At 34.3% G+C, this 21,251-nt stretch overlaps 1 protein-coding gene across 8 annotated transcripts in view; it reads left to right on the top strand.

The window, feature by feature from the left end:
* Nucleotides 1-21,251, top strand: part of KIF3A (kinesin family member 3A) — an 82,055-nt gene that overhangs the window by 52,891 nt on the left and 7,913 nt on the right. For 2 of the 8 annotated variants that reach the window (XM_018050734.1, XM_013965327.2), the window contains exons 6-15: nucleotides 6,267-6,406; nucleotides 6,805-7,002; nucleotides 7,522-7,696; nucleotides 12,514-12,612; nucleotides 14,263-14,334; nucleotides 16,405-16,413; nucleotides 19,365-19,521; nucleotides 19,763-19,943; nucleotides 20,375-20,485; nucleotides 20,976-21,101. In XM_018050734.1, coding sequence (XP_017906223.1) covers nucleotides 6,267-6,406; nucleotides 6,805-7,002; nucleotides 7,522-7,696; nucleotides 12,514-12,612; nucleotides 14,263-14,334; nucleotides 16,405-16,413; nucleotides 19,365-19,521; nucleotides 19,763-19,943; nucleotides 20,375-20,485; nucleotides 20,976-21,101 — 1,268 coding nt within the window. The remainder of the gene's footprint in view (nucleotides 1-6,266; nucleotides 6,407-6,804; nucleotides 7,003-7,521; nucleotides 7,697-12,513; nucleotides 12,613-14,262; nucleotides 14,335-16,404; nucleotides 16,414-19,364; nucleotides 19,522-19,762; nucleotides 19,944-20,374; nucleotides 20,486-20,975; nucleotides 21,102-21,251) is intronic. The other 6 variants (XM_013965328.2, XM_018050736.1, XM_018050737.1 and 3 more) reach the window with 4 other exon arrangements.

The following is a 21,251-nucleotide window of genomic DNA, read 5'->3' as shown; positions in this document are numbered from 1 at the left end:
CAGTGCAATCCCTCTCAAATTACCAATGGCATTTTTCACAGAACTAGAACAAAAAATGTCACAATTCATATGGAAACACAAAAGACCCCAAATAGCCAAAGCAGTCTTGAGAAAGAAGAATGGAGCTGGAGGAATCAACCTTCCTGACTTCAGATTATGCTACAAAGCTACAGTCATCAAGACAGTACTGGAACAAAAACAGAAATACAGACCAATGGAACAAGATAGAAAGCCCAGAAATAAACCCATGCACCTATGGGTACCTTATTTTTGACAGAGGCAAGAATATACAATGGGACAAAGACAGCCTCTTTGATAAATGGTGCTGGGGAAACTGGACAGCTCCATGTCAAAGAATGAAATTAGAACACTTCCTAACACCATACACAATGATAAACTCAAAATGGATTAAAGACCTAAATGTAAGACCAGAAACTATAAAACTCTTAGAGGAAAACATAGGCAGAACACTGGATGACATAAAGCAAGATCCTTTATGACCCACCTCCTAGAGTAAGGGAAATAAAAACAAAAGTAAATAAGTGGGGCCTGATTAAACTTAAAAGCTTTTGCATAGCAAAGGAAAGTATAAGCAAGGTGAAAAGACAGCCCTCAAAATGGGAGAAAATAATAGCACATGAAACAACTGACAGAGGATTAATTTCTAAAATATACAAGCAGCTCATACAGCTCAATGCTAGAAACTCAAACAACCCAATCAAAAAGTGGGCAAAACACCTAAACAGCCATTTCGCCAAAGAAGACATACAGAAGGCTAACAAACACATGAAAAGATGCTCAACATCGCTCATTATTAGAGAAATGCAGATCAAAACCACAATGAGATATCACCTCTCACCAGTCAGAATGGTCGTCATCAAAAAATCTACAAACAATAAACACTGGAGAGGGTGTGCAGAAAAGGGAACGCTCTTGCACTGTTGGTGGGAATGTAATTTGATACAGCCACTATGGAAGATGGTATGGAGATTCCTTAAAAAAAATGGGAATAAAACCACCATATGACCCAGCAATCCCACTCCTAGGCATATACCTTGAGGAAACCAGGGTTGAAAAAGACACATGTATCCCATTGTTCATTGCAGCACTATTTACAATAGTTAGAACATGGAAGCAACCTAGATGTCCATCGACAGATGAATGGATAAAGAAGTTGTGGTAAATATACACAATGGAATATTACTTAGCCATAAAAAGGAATGCATTTGAGTCAGTTCTGATGATGTGGGTGAGTCTAGAACCTATTATACAGAGTGAAGTGAAAGAGAAAGATAAATATTGCATTCTAACGCACATGTAAGGAATCTAGAAAAATGGTACTGAAGAATTTATAGGGCAGCAGTGGAGAAACAGACTTAGAGAACAGACTAATGGACATGGGGAGAGGGGAGGAGAGGGTGAGATATATGGAAAGAGTAACATGGAAACTTACACTACCATATGCAAAATATAGCCAACAGAAATTTGCTGTATGTCTCAGGAGGCTCAAACAGGGGCTCTGTATCAATCTAGAGGGGTGGGATGGGGAGGGAGATGGGAGGGAGGTTCAAAAGGGAGGGAATATATATATATATACACACCTATGACTGATTCATGTTGAGTTTGACAGAAAACAAAATTCTGTAAAGCAATTATCCTTCAATTAAAAAAATATATATTGAGCAACTTAAGAAAAAAAAAGATACATGCAACCTAGTATTCATGGCATTAATATTCACAATATCCAAGACTTGGAAACACCTTAAATATCCATTGATAGATAATGGATATGTGGGGTGTGTGTGTTTGTAAATATGTGTGTATATACTAATATATATATATTTATGTGGTATATAAAGTAATATGTGTATGTATATATTAACATACACATGTACACATTAATACATAAAGTATGTGCATATTAATATATATATACATATAATGTGGTATGTACATATAATGCATATGTGCATGCTAAGTTGTTTCTGTCATGTCTGACTGCAACCCCATGGACCATAGCCTGCCAGGCTCCTCTGTCCATGAATTCTCTAGTCAGGAATATTGGAGTGGGTTGCGTGTCCTTCTCCGGGGGATCTTCCTGACCCAGGGATTGAACCTGTGTCTCTTATATCTCCTGCATTGGCAGGTGGGTTCTTTACCACTAGTGCCATCTGGGAAACTCAGTTACTCAGACACAAAAAAGAATGAAATAGTGCCATTTGTAGCAATATGGATGGACCTAGAGATTTTCATAGTAAGTGAAGTAAGTTAGAAAGACAAACACCATGAATTATGACTTATATGTGAGATCTAAAATACAGCACAAATGGACATATCTATGAAAACAGAAACAGACTCATAGATAGAGAACACAGACTAGTGATTGCCGAGGAGGAGAGAGGGTGGTGGGGAGGAGGATTGGGATCAGTTTTTTGTATCATCTTGAAACACAAAAAACATTTCATTCTATATTCTAAACTAAACATTTTGACAAAAATTACAGCAATGGAAGTGTTTAGTTTTATTTCCATTATGTGCCGTATCGTTAGGTTGGGTATTGAATCTGCTGAGTTGCTGCAAGCTGTTCTCTCCTACCATCACTGCAAAATGTCATGTAGGGCACTTCTGATACAGTGTCTGTCCCATTGGCTTGTTTTCATAACCGGAAAGAGAGAGAAATCATAATCGTAAGTAGCATGCGCTACTGACATTGCAAAAATAGTAGGTATTAAAATATTAAATATGACTTTTTCAAATTAGACTTCCTCTCCAAATTAAAACACTGCTATAGTTTGATTGGATAAACACATAGCTATAAAACTCTTTCTATCCTTTCATAAGGTAGTTCCAGTTTAAAAGATACATCCCATGGATATAATTCTAAAGAGAAAAAAGGTATCTGCTCAAAGATGCTCATAATAGTTTCCTTTATAAAATATAACTAGGAAGCAATTCCAAATATCTCTCAGCAAGACAAGAACAAAATCAATTTTAGTAAAAATTTTAAGTTGTTTTTAACATGGAAATATATGTAGAGATAATGTTAAGTGCAAAAAAAAAAAAGATAAAATAAGACCTATGTTGTAGAACCCTAAAATCCTAAAAATTGATGCGTCAAAGTGCTGCACTCAATATGCCAGCAGTTTTGGAAAACTCAGCAGTGGCCACAGGACTAGAAAAGGTCAGTTTTCATTCCAATCCCAAAGAAAGGCAATGCTAAAGAATGTTCAGACTGCACAATTGTACTCATCTCACACGCTAGCAAAGTAATGCTCAAAATTTTCCAAGCAAGGCTTCAAGAGTACATGAACTGAGAATTTCCAGGTGTTCAAGCTGGATTTAGAAAAGGCAGAGGAACCAGATATCAAATTGCCAACATCCGTTGGATCGTAGAGGAGGCAAGAGAGTTCCAGAGAAACTTCTGCTTTATTGACTATGCCAAAGCCTCTGACAGTGTGGATCACAACAAACTGGAAAATTCTGAAAGAGATGGGAATACCAGACCACCTTGCTGCCTCCTGGGAAATCCGTATGCAGGTCAACAAGCAACAGTTAGAACAGGACATGGAGCAACAGACTGGTTTCAAATTGGGAAAGGGTACGTCAAGGCTGTATATTGTCAGTGTGCTTACTTAACTTTGATGCAGACATCAGTGTGAAATGCCGGGCTGGATGAAGCACAAGCTTCAGTCAAGATTGGTGGGAGAAATATAAATAACCTCGGACGCAGTGACACCACCCTTATGGCAGAAAGTGAAGAGCTGAAGAACCTTTTGATGAAAGTGAAAAAGGAGAGTGAAAAAGTTGGCTTAAAACTCAACATTCAAAAAAACGAAAATCATGGCATCCAGTCCCATCACTTCATGGCAAATAAATGGGGAAACAATGAAAACAGTGACAGACTTTATTTCTTGGGTTCCAGAATCACTGCAGATGGGGACTGCAGCCATGAAATTAAAAGACACTTGCTCCTTGGAAGAAAAGCTATGACAAGCCTAGACAGTGTATTAAAAAGCAAGGCATTACTTTGCCGAGAAAGGTCCGTTTAGTGAAAGCTATGGTTTTTCCAGTAGCTATGTATGGATGTGGGAGTTGGACCATAAAAAAAGCTGAGCACTGAAGAATTGATGCTTTTGAACTGTGGTGTTGGAGAAGACCTTGAGAGTCCCTTGGACTGCAAGGAGATCCAACCATTCCATCCTAAAGGAGATCAGTCCTGAGTGTTCATTGGAAGGACTGATGATGAAGCTGAAACTCCAATACTTTGGCTACCTGATGTGAGGAACTGGCTCATTGGAAAAGACCCTGATGCTTGGGAAGATTGAAGGCAGGAAGAGAAGGGAACAACAGAGGATGAGATGGTTGGACAGCATCACCAGCTTGATGGACATGAGTTTGAGCAAGCTTTGGGAGTTGGTGATGGACAGGGAAACCTGGCGTGCTGTATTCCATAGGGTCACAAAGAGTCGGACATGATTGAGTGACTGAACTGAATTGACGCTGTGGAAATATGTATAGTGTGTTTCTTCTGATTAGATGATTTGAAGTGATGTTAGATTTATTTCCTTTTTTATATCTTGTGGAAAATTTCATAAATTTGATTTTTTAAAATTCATGATTTTAAAGAAAATAGGAAAAGATTATGTACAAGGAGTCACAAATCCTTCCATTTTCCCTCACTGATTTCCATTTATGTTCTTTCATTGAGCTTTACTTTTCCTTATCTATGCAATTTACATTCTAGTTATCGGACTTCTAATATAGCTATTTGCTGATAAAGAGTACCCTTTTAATGTTTAAATTCTAAAATCACAGCTGGCCTGTACATGAATGTATAGTAGGAAAATAATTTTGGTGTTGGATGAAATTAACATATTGCTTTTAAAATACTTTGAAATTTAAGGAAAAAACCCACACATGCCCACTGTGAAAAAAAAAAGCATCTTTTTTATTTATTTATTTTACTTTACAATATTGTATTGGTTTTTGCCGTACATGGACATGAATCCGCCACGGGTATGCATGTGTTCCCCATCCTGAACCCCCCTCCCACCTCCCTCCCCATCCCATCCCTCTGGGTCGTCCCAGTGCACCAGTCCCGAAGCACCCTGTATCATGCATCGAACCTGGACTGGCGATTTGTTTCACGTATGATATTTTACATGTTTCAGTGCTATTCTTCCCATATCATCCTGCCCTCGCCCTCTCCCACAGAGTCCAAAAGACTGTTATATACATCTCTGTCTCTTTTGCTGTCTCACATACAGGGTTATTGTTACCATCTTTCTAAATTCCATATATATGCGTTAGTATACTGTATTGGTGTTATTCTTTGTCTTACTTCACTCTGTATAATAGGCTCCAGTTTCATCCACTTCATTAGAACTGATTCAAATGTATTCTTTTTAATGGCTGAGTAATACTCCATTGTGTATATGTACCACAGCTTTCTTATCCATTCATCTGCTGATGGACATCTAGGTTGCTTCCATGTCCTGGCTATTATAAACAGTGCTGTGATGAACATTGGGGTATATGTGTCTCTTTCAGTTCTGGTTTCCTTGGTGTGTATGCCCAGCAGTGGGATTGCTGGGTCATATGGAAAGCATCTTTTGGTTTGCACAATATATTCATGTAAAACATTTATGCACACTCAAATTCTTACTATATTTTGAATGGATGCTTTTGTTTTACAGACATAAGATTATACTCCTAACTTTTTTCTCTCTAGTTCATATGTTTTTGGGTATCTTTCCATGTCATTAAGATACACCTTATTTTTTTGAGACTGCTTCGTCATACATAGTGTGACTGTTCTATTAACATAATTGATTAACTGCTGCCCTATTGATTGTTTTTGATGTCTTGCTGTTGCAAACGGTTTTACCCTGACGATTTTTGTTATCATCTAATGTATATATGAAAGTATTCCTGTGATTGTTTCCCAGAATATACCTGTTAGAGACAGCTGAAACAGAAGTTTATTTTTTGAACTATTTAACATATATTTTAAAGTCAGTTAATTTTTAAGCCAGTAATACATGAATTTAAGTATTTTGTCCTAAAAGTACTTCTTTAATGTGAAAAAATTAGTTTTTTGTTAGCAACATAAATGTCAGAAATTTCATAGCTAAATACACCTAAGCTTTTGTGTTTAACCATGTTCTCTGGCTTTTGGCTGTGATGAAATTTAGTATTTTGGATATTATTTTTAGAGGCATTCCCTGTTGTTAATAGTTTTAAAGAGATTCCTTCTTTTATTCAAGGTTCTGTTGGTGCAACTAATATGAATGAACATAGTTCCCGTTCCCATGCCATCTTCACAATCACTATAGAATGCAGTGAGAAAGGTGTTGATGGTAACATGCATGTCAGGATGGGGAAGCTTCACCTTGTAGATCTTGCTGTAAGTAAGAGGATGCTAGTTAAGAATAACTCTGGTAGCTTCTTTTTATTTTATAAATGAGTAATAACTCAAAAGTTATTAGGAGTGATTTTTTATATATATATATATATAAGTTTTGTATGTGTGTTTAACTTGCTATTAATTATGGACTGTTTCTAACCTATACAAACAAAGAATAGTATAATTTTCCATGTACTCATCACTCAACTTTAATAGTTATCAGTTCATGTCCAGTTCTATTTCTTTTCTACCCTCAGCCACTTCCCTTCCAGTATTATTTTGAAGTGAATTCCAGATACCATTAGAGTTTTTACTGTTAAAATACTTTTTTTTAACTTTGGGAAAAATATTCTGTATTTTTTTGTTTTAGCTTTACTTCTGTCTCTGTTTATTGCTAGGGTTCAGAAAGACAAGCAAAAACTGGAGCTACTGGACAGCGCCTAAAAGAAGCTACGAAAATCAATCTTTCGCTTTCCACCCTTGGTAATGTTATTTCTGCCTTGGTTGATGGAAAAAGCACTCATGTGCCTTATCGTAACTCTAAGTTGACTCGTCTTCTTCAGGATTCCTTAGGAGGAAATTCAAAAACCATGATGGTAAGACTTAATTGGTGGTTTAGTTACCATCAGGAAAATTTTAAGATTCTGATCGATGCCAGCAGTTGATATTCATAACATTTTAAAACCTGTCGATTATTTTACTTTTTAAAATTTGTGGTTATTTTTTTAGCACACCATGTGTGCTAGCCTATAATTGGATTGTTTGGAAACCCATGGGGTGATGCCCTCTTTTTCACAGCCAGAGTGGAAATATGTTCCAGAATTCTTTGATATATGCATAATGGTAGTATCAATTTTAAGTGTGTTGGAACTTCCCTGGTAGTCCAGTGAGTGATTAAGACTTCGTGCTTCCATTGCAGGGGATGCTGCAGTTTCCATCCCTGGTCAGGGAACTAAGATCATGCATGCCATGCAGCATGGCCAAAATAAAAATAAATTTTAAAAATTAAAATGTAATAATAAAAATAATATTATAAATATTATTTATTTATAAAAATAAAGTTTTTAAACTGTATCATGTATATAGCAAAATGCTTTGTGTTCCTAATTCAACAGTGTGCAAATATTGGGCCAGCAGATTACAATTATGATGAAACCATCAGTACGTTGCGGTATGCTAATCGTGCTAAGAATATTAAAAATAAAGCTAGAATTAATGAGGATCCAAAGGATGCTTTGCTTCGTCAGTTTCAGAAGGAAATAGAAGAACTGAAAAAAAAGCTTGAAGAAGGTAACATTTTCTTGAAAATATTAATCTTAATGTTGGTTAAAAATGTGTTTTTAACCAATAAGTGTTCTAATAAAACCACCTATTAAAAATTCTCTGAACCTCTGATATTGATGTTTAAGGGAATATTTTTGCAAAGTAACTTGCTACTTAACATTATTAGGCATTTTCACATTAAGCTCAAGTAAAATTATGTAATATTTGTGCAGTGATTTAAAAATTCATTTGATTTAAACCTCCATCTCAGTCCTCATGATCTTCTGTAAAGATTTCATATGACCACTTATTAAACAAGTTTTTGATTCTGTCTAGATGAGTGAGTTCTACCATACATGTAGTTAGTTATCATGACCAGAGTTCTTTGTAATAGATGTCAGGCACTATTATTTGAAGTAAATAAAGCAATCACAGAGTTATGTGTAAACCTAGTTTGTTGTTTGTTATTGTTGTTCAGTTGCCAAGTTGCATTCCACTCCTTGCAACCCCATGAACTGAATCACATCAGGCTTCCCTGTCCACTGTCTCCTGGAGTTTCCTCAAATTCATGTCCACTGAGTCAGTGATGCTATCTAACCATCTCATCCTCTGCTGCCCCCTTCAGTCTTTCCCAGCATCAGGGTCTTTTCCAGTGAGTTGGCTCTTTACATCAGGTGGCCAAATTATTGGAGCTTCAGCATCAGTCCTTCCAATGAGTATTCAGGGTTTGTTTCCTTTAAGATTGACTGGTTTGATCTCCTTGCAGTCCAGGGTCCTCTCAAGAGTCTTCTCCAGCACCACAGTTTTTTATGGTCCAACTCACATCCATAAATGACTACTGGAAAAACCATAGCTTTGACTATGTGGAACTTGGTTGGCAAAGTGATACCTCTGCTTTTGTATCTCTGCTTTTTCCATATGCTGTTGAGATTTGTCATAGCTTTCCTTCCAAGGAGCAAGTGTCTTTTAATTTCATGGCTATAGTCACCATCTGCAGTGATTTTGGAATCCAAGAAAATAGAATTTGTCACTGTTTCCACTTTTTCCCCTTGTATTTGTCATGAAGTGATGGGACCAGATGCCATGATCTTAGTTCTTTTAATGTTGAGTTTTAAGCCAGCTTTTTCACTCTCCTCTTTCACCATCATCAACAGGCTCTTTAGTTCCTCTTCACTTTCTGCCATTAGAGTGGTATCATCTGCATATCTGAGGTTGTTGAAACTTCTCCCAGCAATCTTGATTCCAGCTTGTGATTCATCCAGCCCAGCATTTCGCATGATATACTCTGCGTAGAAGTTAAATAAACAAAGTGACAATGTACAGCCTTGTACTTCCTTCCCAGTTTTGAACCAGTCAGTTGTTTTGGTTCTAACTGTTTCTTCTTGACCTGCATCCAAGTTTCTCAGGAGGCAGGTAAGGTGGTCTGGTATTCCCATCTCCTTAAGAATTTTCCACAGTTGTGATCCACACAGACAAAGGCTCTAACATAATCAGTGCATTGACTGCTCATGTAAACCTAGTTTACTGTAAGTGAAAATTGATTGCATGGCCTTGAAAATATGCTTTCATATTTAAATTTGAACATGAGATTCTATTTTGGAAATCCTTTTCTAACAAGATATAATGTTAGATGTTTAGAAAATTTGAAGACCTTGTCATGAGGGTGAGAAATTTACCAACCATTGTTAGGTGGTCAGTAACTCCCTGAATCTTCATGCTATGAGCTAGCTGGCACAGGGCTCCTTTGCATACCTGGTGAATAAAGGGCTTTGAAATTGCCTCTCTCCAGTCTATGGGGAAGCTGGTTAAATCAGATGTAAAATCCAGATCCAGACATCGCAAACATTTGAAGAAGGTGCTAATTCAATAAATTTGAGTAAGATTATTGAGGAAGAGCTATAATTTAGCTGCCTCTTAGATAATGGAATTTGGTATTTTAACTGTGACCACTAGGTGGTATTTATAGTCAGTATGTTTCAAAGATGTAAAATTTCTTAGATTTGTTAGTATTGAGTTCATACCTTTATATTTCTGACCCATTTTTTGCATTTTAAAAATTGTGGTAAAATATATAATACATAACATAAAATTTACCATTTTAAGTATTTTTGTGTGAAGTTCTGTGGCATTAAGTACATTGGCAGTGTTCTGCAGCTGTCACCACCATCCATCTCCAGGACTTTTTAATAATCCCAAAATGAACCTCTCTCTGTACCCATTAAATGCTAAATCCCCATCCCTCTCTCTCCCTCAGCCCCTGGTAACTGTTATTCTACTTTCTGTCTCTATGAATTTGACTATTCTAAGTACCCCGTATAAGTAGAATCATACAATATGTCTCCTTTTGTGTCTGGCTTATTTTACTTAGCATAAGGTCCTCAGTAGTCATCCATATTGTGGCATGAGTCAGAATTTTCTTCCGTGTTTCTTTTTATCCTTTCATCTGTTGATGTATACTTGGGTTGCTTCTACCTTTTGACTGTTGGGAGTAATGGTGTTATGAATGTGGGTGTACAAATACCTGTTCGAGTCCTTGCTTTCAGTTCTTTTGGATATATATCCAGAGGTGAAGTTGCTAGATATATGGTAATGCTAACTTTATTTTTAATAAACTTCATTTTATTTACACTCTTAGGACATTTCTTATAATCCAGTTAATAGAGTTGATCATAGGAGTAATCTAAAAATAGGCAAAAATATTAAAAGAATAACTTTTAAACTTTTATTTCAAAATAATTTTAGGTTTATAGAAAACTCACAAGTATAGCAAGGAGAGTTCCTATGTACCTGTTACCCAGCTTCTCCTGATGTTAACATCGTATATAATCATCATGTAAGATGATTATCACACCAGGAAATTTACAGTGATACAGACTTATTAACTAATCCATAGATTCTTACTAGAATTTTGACAGTTTCCTCTTTACTGCCCTTTTTTTGTAGTTCAGGATCCAGTTACAGATCATGCATGGCATTTATTGATAGTTGTCATGTCTGTTTAATTTCCTTCAGTCTCTGATTCCTCAGTCTTTGTAATCATAACTTTTTGAAGAGTATTGATCATATATTTGTAGAATATTCCTCAATTTGAATTTATCTGTAGTTTTCTCATAATTATTCTGCAAATTTTCACCACTGAAAGATCCCCTGGAGAAGGGAAAGGCTACGCACTCCAGTATTCTGGCCTGGAGAATCTCATGGGCTGTATAGTCCATGGGGTTGCAAAGAGTCAGACACGACCGAGTGACTTTGACTTTCACTTCTCATAATTATTCTGCAGATTTTCTCCACTGTAAATTTATTTTATTATTTCCTTTGTAACTAATTTATATCTTGCGGAGATATACTTTTGACATTATACAAAACTTCTATTTCTCATCATACTTTTCTTCCACTAATTTTAGCATCCAACAGTAGTTCTGTGGATTTGTTCAGTGATAACGTTTTCTTCCCATTTTTCTTAGTGTTCTGAATTTTAGTGTAAGGAAGATCAGTCTCCTCTCCCCTGTTTGTTTGAGTATTTTTCAATGTCAGTATGGATTCATGGGTATTTATTTTAGTCTGTGGGTGTATAATACAGTAATATTACTTATTTCATTGTTCAGATTGTTCCAGCTTTGGCCATTAGGAGATCTTTCAGGGTAGTTCCTGTATCCTTTCAGCATGCTCTCATCAGTTTGCTTGCTTATCACTTCTTCATTTTCTGGCACCACAGGTGTTTGGGGCTCATTTTTATGTTTTCCTTACCTTGTTCTTAAAATCATCTGTTTCTCCCTGGTTCCTTTCATCAGAGAATGGTATTTAGAAACCAAGATATAGGCATTGGGTGTACTCATTGCTGCCAGGGTGTTATTGTTTCTGGACCTGAAGAAATATCTGTTTAATGAATTTCTTCTCCCAAGACTCTGAATTCTTTCCACTTTTTGGTTTTTAGGTTCAACTGTTAGGATTAGTGTATATTTTACTCCCTCCCACCCAGTTATCTTTATTTTCCTAGACATTTCATATGTGGACAGTGGTAATTTTAAATAACTACTTTGAAGGTGCCATAGTACTGATTTGCATTAATATTAGCTTTATAATTTCCTTTTTAAAAAATATTTTTAAATTAACATATTTGTTGTACAAATAAGCCCTTCTATTACTTGATGTAATATAGTCCCAAGAGTGGGATCATGTGTTAGATGACAGTTGTATGGCTCTTAAAATAGAAAAAGGTTGAATAAATTATTTAAAATCTTAGAGATTTTCTTGGTGGTCCAGTGGATAAGACTCCATGCTCTCAATGCAGGGGGTCCAAGTTTGATATCTGATCAGGGAACTAAGATCCCACGTACTGCAACTAAGCCTGTGCGCCATAACTACAGAGCCCATGTGCTCTAGAGCCTGCCAGCTGCAACTGGAGAAGCCTGCACATGGTAACGAAGACCCAGTGCAGCCAAAAAATGAAGCAAAAGAAATGAGCCAGTGAGATGTGGCATTTATAAAAATAAATAAATGAAATCTTAAATAGAAAACTGAGGAAAAAATGCTTTCCAAAAGTGATCATATTTTTCGAACATTGAAATAATACCTCTAACATGTAACATTTAAAACTGTAAACTAATCACTTGAAAGTTTAAATAGGTCTAGGTCTAACTTCTCTTTAGGAACTTTAAAAATAAAACCTCTGTGTATATCATATCTGTTTCTGAGGCTAACATATCTGATATACTCTCTAGGAATATTAAAATAAGGTTTGTCTAGGGCACAAAAACTTAATGAAGAAAGTTGATATAGGCGTTTCCTGAATAGGCAGTGACCTGGTACAGAATAAATATCATTGTATTAAATTTCTGTTCAAGGGGAAGAAATATCAGGCTCTGATATCAGCGGTTCAGAGGAAGAGGATGATGAAGAGTGTGAGGTTGGAGAAGATGGAGAGAAAAGGAAAAAAAGAAGGAGTAAGTTCATTTCAGTGTTCTAGAAATTAAATGAGATTGCTGCCTAATGATGGTTTAACATTCCTAAGGCTGTTGAGTACATGCTTTTTATTTTGCCATTTTTTAATTGTGGTAGCAGTTTGAACAGAGGATTTGCCATATACCTGGTTAACTTTGCATTATTTTTTCCTCCTATACTGATCTGTTATTTCTAGATGAATCAGCATACAGTATGTTCTAGTTTTTTATACTACTTAGAATTATAAAAATCTGTGATAGTGTATATTCTATTTTTAAATTTCATGTGGGATTTTAATGTGGGGACTTTTATCTGTGTTAGAAATCTGAATACTTTAGAAAGTTAAGATACTGTGAATTTTTTTCAAATATGATTAAGCTTTAGAAGTTATTGAATTTTTAATAAATTTGTAGAAGGATTCTATTATATAATAGCATGTAAAATGTATTTTCTTTATAAAATGTACTGATCTGTTAACAGAGTGTTTGTTTCAAAGTATCAATTAAAGCTGTATATTGTGATAAAGATATAGATGACAGTGCAAAAGAGAGAGACACATTATAATGGCCTACATTTCAGATCTTTTTATCTGAATATTTATTTCAGAACTCTCTTCCATTAATGTGGATCATTGTTTTCGAGCTGGTGCATATTTTGCTTGTCTTATTAAAATGTTCTTGCTGAAAATAACTCATCATTGTTTGATCAGGTGTCCCAAATTTAAAAGCCATAGAGAATCCTTCAAAAGGCAGGAAAAATATAATTTAGAGCAAGAGTTGGCAAGTAGTCTGCTGACCAAAATCAGCCCACCACCTGTTTTTGTAAATATAGTTTATTAAGCAGCCATGTTCATTTGTTTACATACAGTCTACAGCCATCTTCACATGCATCTGTATGGCCTGTGAAGCCTAAAGCACTTATCTTCTGTCCCTTTACAGCAAGTGTTTGCTGATCCCTGATTCAGAGAAACGGTTTTGTGTCCATACCTATTTTTTCAGAGTAAGCTATTCAATTCAAAGCTAAGACAGATAATAGATTTGTTTAAAAATGAAAATTTGAATTTAGAAAAATGCTACTGCTTACTTACTATATTAAAACATTTAATAGTAACCTCTTCCTTCCAGGCTTAGAAATTTTCAAAATTTCAGTAAGCCTTCTAAAGTTCTGCTGTGAAACCTTGAACATGTATATCTGTTAGTTTGATGTTTTGGAGATGAAAGAGTGAAATTGGAGACATACCCAAACTGTTTGTATTAAAGGGTAATTTATCATTCCTCTAACTTTAATTGTGCAGGACTTGAAAGCTCAGTTCTTTTAGTTTATCAACATAAATGGTTTAAATAGACTTACTTGTCACCAAGTGACTTGTTTTTTATTCTTGTCATTCCAAACCTCTGAATTACTATACTTGAAGTGAATAGTGAGGTTTGCCTGCAGTGGATACTTAAAGGAATACAGTTTCTAATTCCCCTGTATGGCTTTGTAATTAGAGAATACTACATAGACTGCCAAGACTGATTTTAAGGGAAAGTAAGTTTTGGTTTTTTAATACAAAACTTGATTGTCCTTTAAAATTCTTTCTCTGTGTATGTGTTCATTTTCTTGTTTCCTCTTTCTTTGGTTCCCGTTGGGCTCATTTCTTTGTCTTCCAGGCAGTAGCAGCAGCAGTAGTTCAGACTCCACATGTTCTGTCATAGAGAAACCTCTGGATAAGTTCTTGCCTAGTGAGTGGTAGCTCTTAAATTCTCTAACAGAGCTTTGGCTTTTCCATAACTCATGGGCTTCATTTGAGAAATGCTGCACCGCTCCCTGTCATGACTTAAAGAATATATGTTGGACTTCTGAGTAAAACAAAGCATGTGGTGATTTTTCCTCCCCTCTTCATTGCTTCCCGTTAACCATAATTGTTAAAACATATGCTTAAGCTTATGTTTGAGACAATGGAAGAGAGATTCATGCTTTTGCAGTTGAGATAATGTGAAGAGAGCTAGTAAGCTGTATAAGAGAATAACTAATGGTTCCTTTTCGTGTTTCATCATACATCCTAGTCAGTGCAAGGGACCTACCTATAAAAACAAAATTCTGAATTTCATACGGTACACATTATATTTGGAAGTACAATGGTGCCCATTATAACATATCTTGTAGTTAAAAAGATTTTATGCTTTGGTGTCCTATTCTTAGGGGTAACTTAAGACCAAAAGCTCCCAAATAAAGAAAAATGTAAACTTTGAAGCAAGTAAAGATAAATTGAATGGTATTTTATATCAAATGACCATTTATCTCTATTTCTAAATGACCTAATTGATTTTAAGAAACTTTCTATGTTATGATTAGAGAATTCCGATCCACAAGAAATTGTGCAGGATCTGTCTTGACTTATTTCAAACCTAAAGCTTTTTCTTAAACCATAATTTAATCGATTATTTTGAAAAGTATTATTAATTTTATTTATATTTTAGTTTCAGAAGAAAAGAGAATCAATGCTTTCTTGTACTAGCTTGCAGCTTACTGCTTTTTAAAGCATTATCTATATATTCTTACCTTTCCAAAACTAATAACAAAAACATTTGGTTATTCTCATGCTTTTAGCTTTCTAGAGGAAGAATTCTCAGAATATTAGGAATTAATTTTCTCTATTGTTCTTATATTTTTTCAAGACAATTAATTTTATAAGCTAACTCAAAAGACATGACGTTGCTTTAGAAACCACATAGAAGTCTCATTTTGTATATTATACATTGCTTAATGTAAGAAAATATCTGAGTGGGAGGTACTATAATTTTCTGTTTTAAATTTTACCTTAATTCTTAAAAAGTATTTACATGAAAATTTGTTATGAAATGAATTGTAGTTCAAGCAGTTTTAGTTACTCTTTGTGTACCTAGTATATAATGTTAAGTTCTTTTGTTGCACTGTGGGTATGTTGATGACGTGGAAAGATGGTTGCCCCAGCATGTGGTTGCTGTGTGTAACATGTATGTACCTTCCTTTTTAAAAATATGAATGGCCCTTTTTTTTTAGGTGTTGTTTGCTTGAATCATCAATTGATCATTTACTTCTGTAGAATCATTATAATTACCCTTAACGACTGTACTAATAGATTGAATGCAAGTTTGTTACTGTACAGGTGTACTTCACTTTATGCAATAAGCATTTCTTGAAAATGCTTATAAATCAAGTTGGGAAATCAGTTGTATTGGGAGAATTGCTGTCTTTAAAAATTATTTATTAAGTGCTTTTGTTAGTCACATGATCACTGCAAATTTCTCTAGTTTGTTGGTTGAAGGTTTTGCGTTCGATTTTCTTAAAGGGGGGCACACCTGTAATGTATCCTTATTAGAGGTCATTGAATTGGGAAATTTTGAAAATGGACAGTGTGACTTTTGCTACTTCTAACTTACTAATTTTTAAAATTGGCTTTATTTCCTGTTTTGCTCTTTATATTACTTGCCAGGTCTTAGCAGGTTCCCAATTCCATGTCCTCCATTTGTTGCTCAACTGTTATATTTGCAAGTTTGGGAGTCAAGATTGATTAGAAATATGACTAAATTAATCTTACTATCCTTGCTTAAATTATCATCTCTGATTATGTTGAATATACTTTTCTTTTTGCATAAAACTGCTCTATTTCAGTTTGTATAATAATTTTACTCCTATACTTATACTATAAATAAATGCTATAATACATTTTTCTTTGTTTTACAAAAGAAATAATGTTTTTTTCTTTTTTCCTCTTCATCTCTGTGCGTATGCTTCCTGTCTCCGATTTGCTTACTACTACTTGTTGAAAGATCAAGCAGGTTGGTGTGATTGATTTGCACTCCACGTGGTACAATTATTTAAACTATAGAGAACTTTGTTATTTAACCACATTACAATTTTTTAATTCATTTTTTTACAAGGTAAGTATCTGTCTTGTATTTTAAAGTATCTTTCAGCTTTAGCTTTTTTTAATTCCTTTTTTATTAAATTCTTTTAAAAAAACTTATTTCAGTTTTTATTAACGAAGGTATTAGGAACATTTTAGTTTCCAAATTACCTTCTTAAGGAAACAATTCTGAACTACAAGCTTTACATTACACATTGTATATTCTAGACCTAATTAACAAACAATAAAAATAAATATATCACCAGAACCACATGGCATAATCATTTCTCTAAATTCTTAAAGACCTAGTAAGCCAAATTTTAGAAATATAAATGATTTCATATATGAGCATTTTTCTCCTTTTTTTTAAAGCGAGGACTCACATGCCTGGTTATGTATGGCCATGAATACTCATGTAATGGAAATGAAGTTAATTCAATTAACAGTTCCTAAAATTCTTCCCTTTAATTTTGCCTTGCTAAAGTCCACCTCAGTTTTGGTTAGAGGATGTGGTAGATGGGAATTAAAATATTATCACTCCTCTTTGGCTCAGTTAAATATTCTGTGGCATTAACATTCTTTTTAGATTTTTTTACCTGAAACTTTGTGTTAAATTTTTACAATTTTAGAAGTTTCTTTTTTTTTTTGGTTGGTTGGTTGGTTTGATTCATTAATATTTTTTTAAATCTTAAAAAAAAAATCCAAATGTAACTTTTCATAATATCATGTTTTTAAGTGCCTTGTTGGAGTCGGTACATATCCACATTTAGCTTACAATAAATACAATTCATCAGACTAATTCTGACTAAAATAATATATTACTTAAATATCAGACTTTTGAAACTGAAACTATGTATATATGGTCATTTTTATGAAAATGCTGTGAGAACACAGTAAGATTTTTGCTGCTAAAACATCAGTTTGAAAATATTACCTGAATGATTTTGAAAAAGTGAGGCAGTTCAGGCATAGTAGTAGTTCATCAGTAGGCATGTGCTTTTGTATCTCTACACATATTTATATTTTCTTATTTAGGTGCTTTTTAATGCATTCAGAAACTATGTATTTTTAACTAACAACACAGTTGCAGCCCTAGAAGCCTAGAAAGGGAATGTACATGTGTTGACGGGACCATTTCCTCTATACACATACAGTTTTCACACGTACAATTTTTAACGTATTTGCCATTTTTTCTTCACCATAGTTTTAGAATCTAAAGGAAGTCATAATTATTTTAGTGCATACACTTACTTTATACCTGAACTTACACTTTCCCCCCTCAAATTTCTGAGAAATAGTTACTACTGATGGGAAATTCTTTCTAGGAATTCATTGGGAATAAGAGTTAAATTACTTTTTAATATTACTTTTTAGCAGTATAGTTCAGTGTGTTCAATACAGGTGATTGTGCCAAAAAAGCCAATAGAGTCAAGTCTATATCCTGACTTTGGGATGCAATGAATCACACCACACCAAAGCATGAATTTGGATCAGTGCTTTTGTTTACTCTTTTATTTAACTTATTCATCTTGTGGCTTTAGTTTGCTTTGGACTTATATTTCTGAAGAAGTGAAGGGTAATGTATTTTAAACATTTGGGGGTTTTATATGATTTTAACCCAAAGAATTAAAGCTTGTGAATGATTCATCGTCTTGTGGTTCCTGAAAGAGTTTATTCAGATATATATATCTCCATCATCTTTATTTTTCAGTTCTCTTTCCTTGTCAGCATGTGGGGTTAGTTTTTGGGTAGAGACATTAACAGTTTATAAATTCTTCTACACTCTTCTGTGGTCCTTTGGGAAGGAAGTTAAGAATGACAGAAAGCTTTCAGGAGAGCCTCAGACCAGTTCTACGAAAAATTTGATTGTTTTTTCTGAAGGAAAGTACATTTCAAAGAAATTGTATTACCAGAAATGAATTATCTTTAATTCGGTTTCATAACGAGTTTAATAAGCTGGTTTTTCTTTTTTTATTTTTCATTTTAATTTCATGATTTTGAAATTCATTAAATCTTTAATGAACATTTATTTTATATATATATATAAAACATTGTGTTAGGCATTATAATCAAAATAGTCATTTGGAAATTGTATTTCTAGCTGTATTATTTGATAATATTTCTACTTATATTTCACACTTGAAATGTTTAATCTGACTTAGGGAGATTTAGGATCCTGAATTTGACATAATAAGTCATTTAGTTGTTCATTTAAGATTTGATGATATGTCATAACAGCTCAGCAACTAAAAAATGCCTGGTTAATTACTGTGTAACTGTTACATAATTAGTGTAGCATTACTTCCTTTAAAAGTATGCTATGAAATAAAATACTTTCAAGTAATTTTATCAAGTAAAATTTTTTAAAACCTCTGGAGATATATTCAGTGTTAAAAACTACTTGATATAAATTCTGTCTGATTTGTGTGTGACTTTTACTTATTCATTTATTTTAATAAATTTTGTGGGAAGGTGTTTTGAGAAGCAACTTGGTTTTGTACCTGGTTATCAGAAAAAAGTAACTAAATAATGATATTGCTTTTTTGATGAAATATATTATTTGGAGATACAGAGGTCTTTGCTTTTTTATTTATTTGGTTTTCCTGTTAATCTCCTTCTTATTTTTTCCTACTCATCTCATGTTTCTCTTTTACTTACTTTTGTTCTTAGTTATCAATGCACAGTTGGACAACAGTTTGAATTTAGCAGTTAAAAAAAAATCTTAGGAACATAATAAGTAGAAATAAAAAATACTGTTCAGTTGATTTCCTTAAAATGTTGAGATTTGATTTTGTATTCTTGAGGAGTGTATCTTTTGAACATAATGTGTACGTCTGAAATACTGACTCTGAAGTGATTGTTGCAATTAAATGACTCAAACAGGTAAAAAGAAAGTTTCCCCAGATAAGATGGTTGAAATGCAAGCAAAAATTGATGAAGAGAGAAAAGCACTTGAAACAAAGCTTGACATGGAAGAAGAAGAAAGAAACAAGGCTAGAGCTGAGTTAGAGAAACGGGAAAAAGATCTTCTTAAGGCCCAGTGAGTATTACTGAATTGAGATGAATTTGTGATTTAAATTTCTGTTTTTTTTCTTACAGTATTCATAAGCAAGAAAATTGAATTGTAATTAAAAGCAATACTACCCAGTTGTGTAATTTGAGAGAGATGTAATTACATTCCTATTTTGAAATTATATATCTAAATTTTTGTTACATTTGGGTAAATTTAGTAGAATAGTACATAATTGATGGATATTGTGTATTCTCATTTTAATTAACAGACAGGAGCATCAGTCTTTGCTAGAGAAATTATCTGCACTGGAGAAGAAGGTAATTGTTGGTGGTGTTGATTTGTTGGCAAAAGCTGAGGAACAAGAGAAACTTCTTGAAGAATCCAACATGGAACTGGAAGAAAGGAGAAAAAGAGCAGAGCAACTTCGTAGAGAACTTGAGGAAAAAGAGGTAATGTGAATTTTTATTTTTGGTTGATGTTTCATCTGAGGTATTTACTTTTATAGTGAAAAGCTGAACGTCTATAATCTTAATAAAATTTTAAAGCATATCTATGGATTGCTTTGAAAGATAATGACTTCCTTGGTGGCTCAGACGGTATAGCGTCTGTCTACAATGCGGGAGACCCGGGTTCGAGCCCTGGGTTGGGAAGATCCCCTGGAGAAGGAAATGGCAATCCACTCCAGTACTATTGCCTGGAAAATCCCATGGACAGAGGAGCCTGATAGGCTACAGTCTATGGGGTCGCAAAGAGTCGGACACGACTGAGCAACTTCACTTTCACTTTGAAAGATAATACTTGCTAAACATTTAAATCATTTGTTAAATAATTAAGTTTTAATGAAGAAAATTATTCTGAAGTTCACCACTTTTTGTCATAGCAAGAACGCTTGGATATTGAAGAAAAGTATACCAGTTTGCAAGAAGAAGCACAAGGAAAGACCAAGAAATTAAAGAAAGTTTGGACTATGCTGATGGCTGCAAAGTCAGAGGTTGATCTCTTAGAAATTACCTATTATTGTTGTTTGAATTTTTTAGCTTTGATTAAGTATGATTATACAGGAGAAGGCAATGGCAACCCACTCCAGTACTCTTGCCTGGAAAATCCCATGGACGGAGGAACCTGGTAGGCTGCAGTCCATGGGGTCGCACAGAGTCGGACATGACTGAAGCGACTTAGCAGCAAGTATGATTAAGAATCCTAAAGGAGTCATAAAGTGTGCTTACAGTTTTACAGAAATGAAATTTTCGCCTTTTGTGCAATTTTAAATTTCATCTGTTAAGCTAGTAAAAATAGTTTATTTCAGCCTTAACTATTAAAGTGGTGGAGTAAACAGTGATAGTGTTATATTATTCTGCCCATTGTTTTTGCAAGAGAACTGGGTAACCTTTTACAAGGTTTCCTAGACTACTGCCCTGTCAGATGAAATTGTTTTGTATTTAAAATCTTACTTGCCTTAGTATTTTCATTGATTCTGGTAGATGGCTGATCTCCAACAAGAACATCAGAGGGAAATTGAAGGCCTCTTGGAGAACATTCGACAACTTAGCCGGGAACTGAGACTTCAGATGCTTATTATTGATAACTTTATACCTCCGGATTATCAAGTAAGTGGGAAGTTCTCTGACTTAAATATTAGGTCACTTGGCTGGGGTTAAGGACTAAAGAAATGCAATTTCTAATTTAATTAGCGGTAAATATTTACATGTTATTTGCTGATAAAATTTTCTTTAATTCCATCACATTTCACTCCAGCT

The sequence above is a fragment of the Capra hircus genome, chromosome 7 (assembly GCF_001704415.2).
Source record: "Capra hircus breed San Clemente chromosome 7, ASM170441v1, whole genome shotgun sequence".
Taxonomy (NCBI): domain Eukaryota; kingdom Metazoa; phylum Chordata; class Mammalia; order Artiodactyla; family Bovidae; genus Capra; species Capra hircus.
The sequence above is the reverse complement of the archived record's forward strand: the minus strand, read 5'-3'. Positions and strand labels throughout refer to the sequence as shown.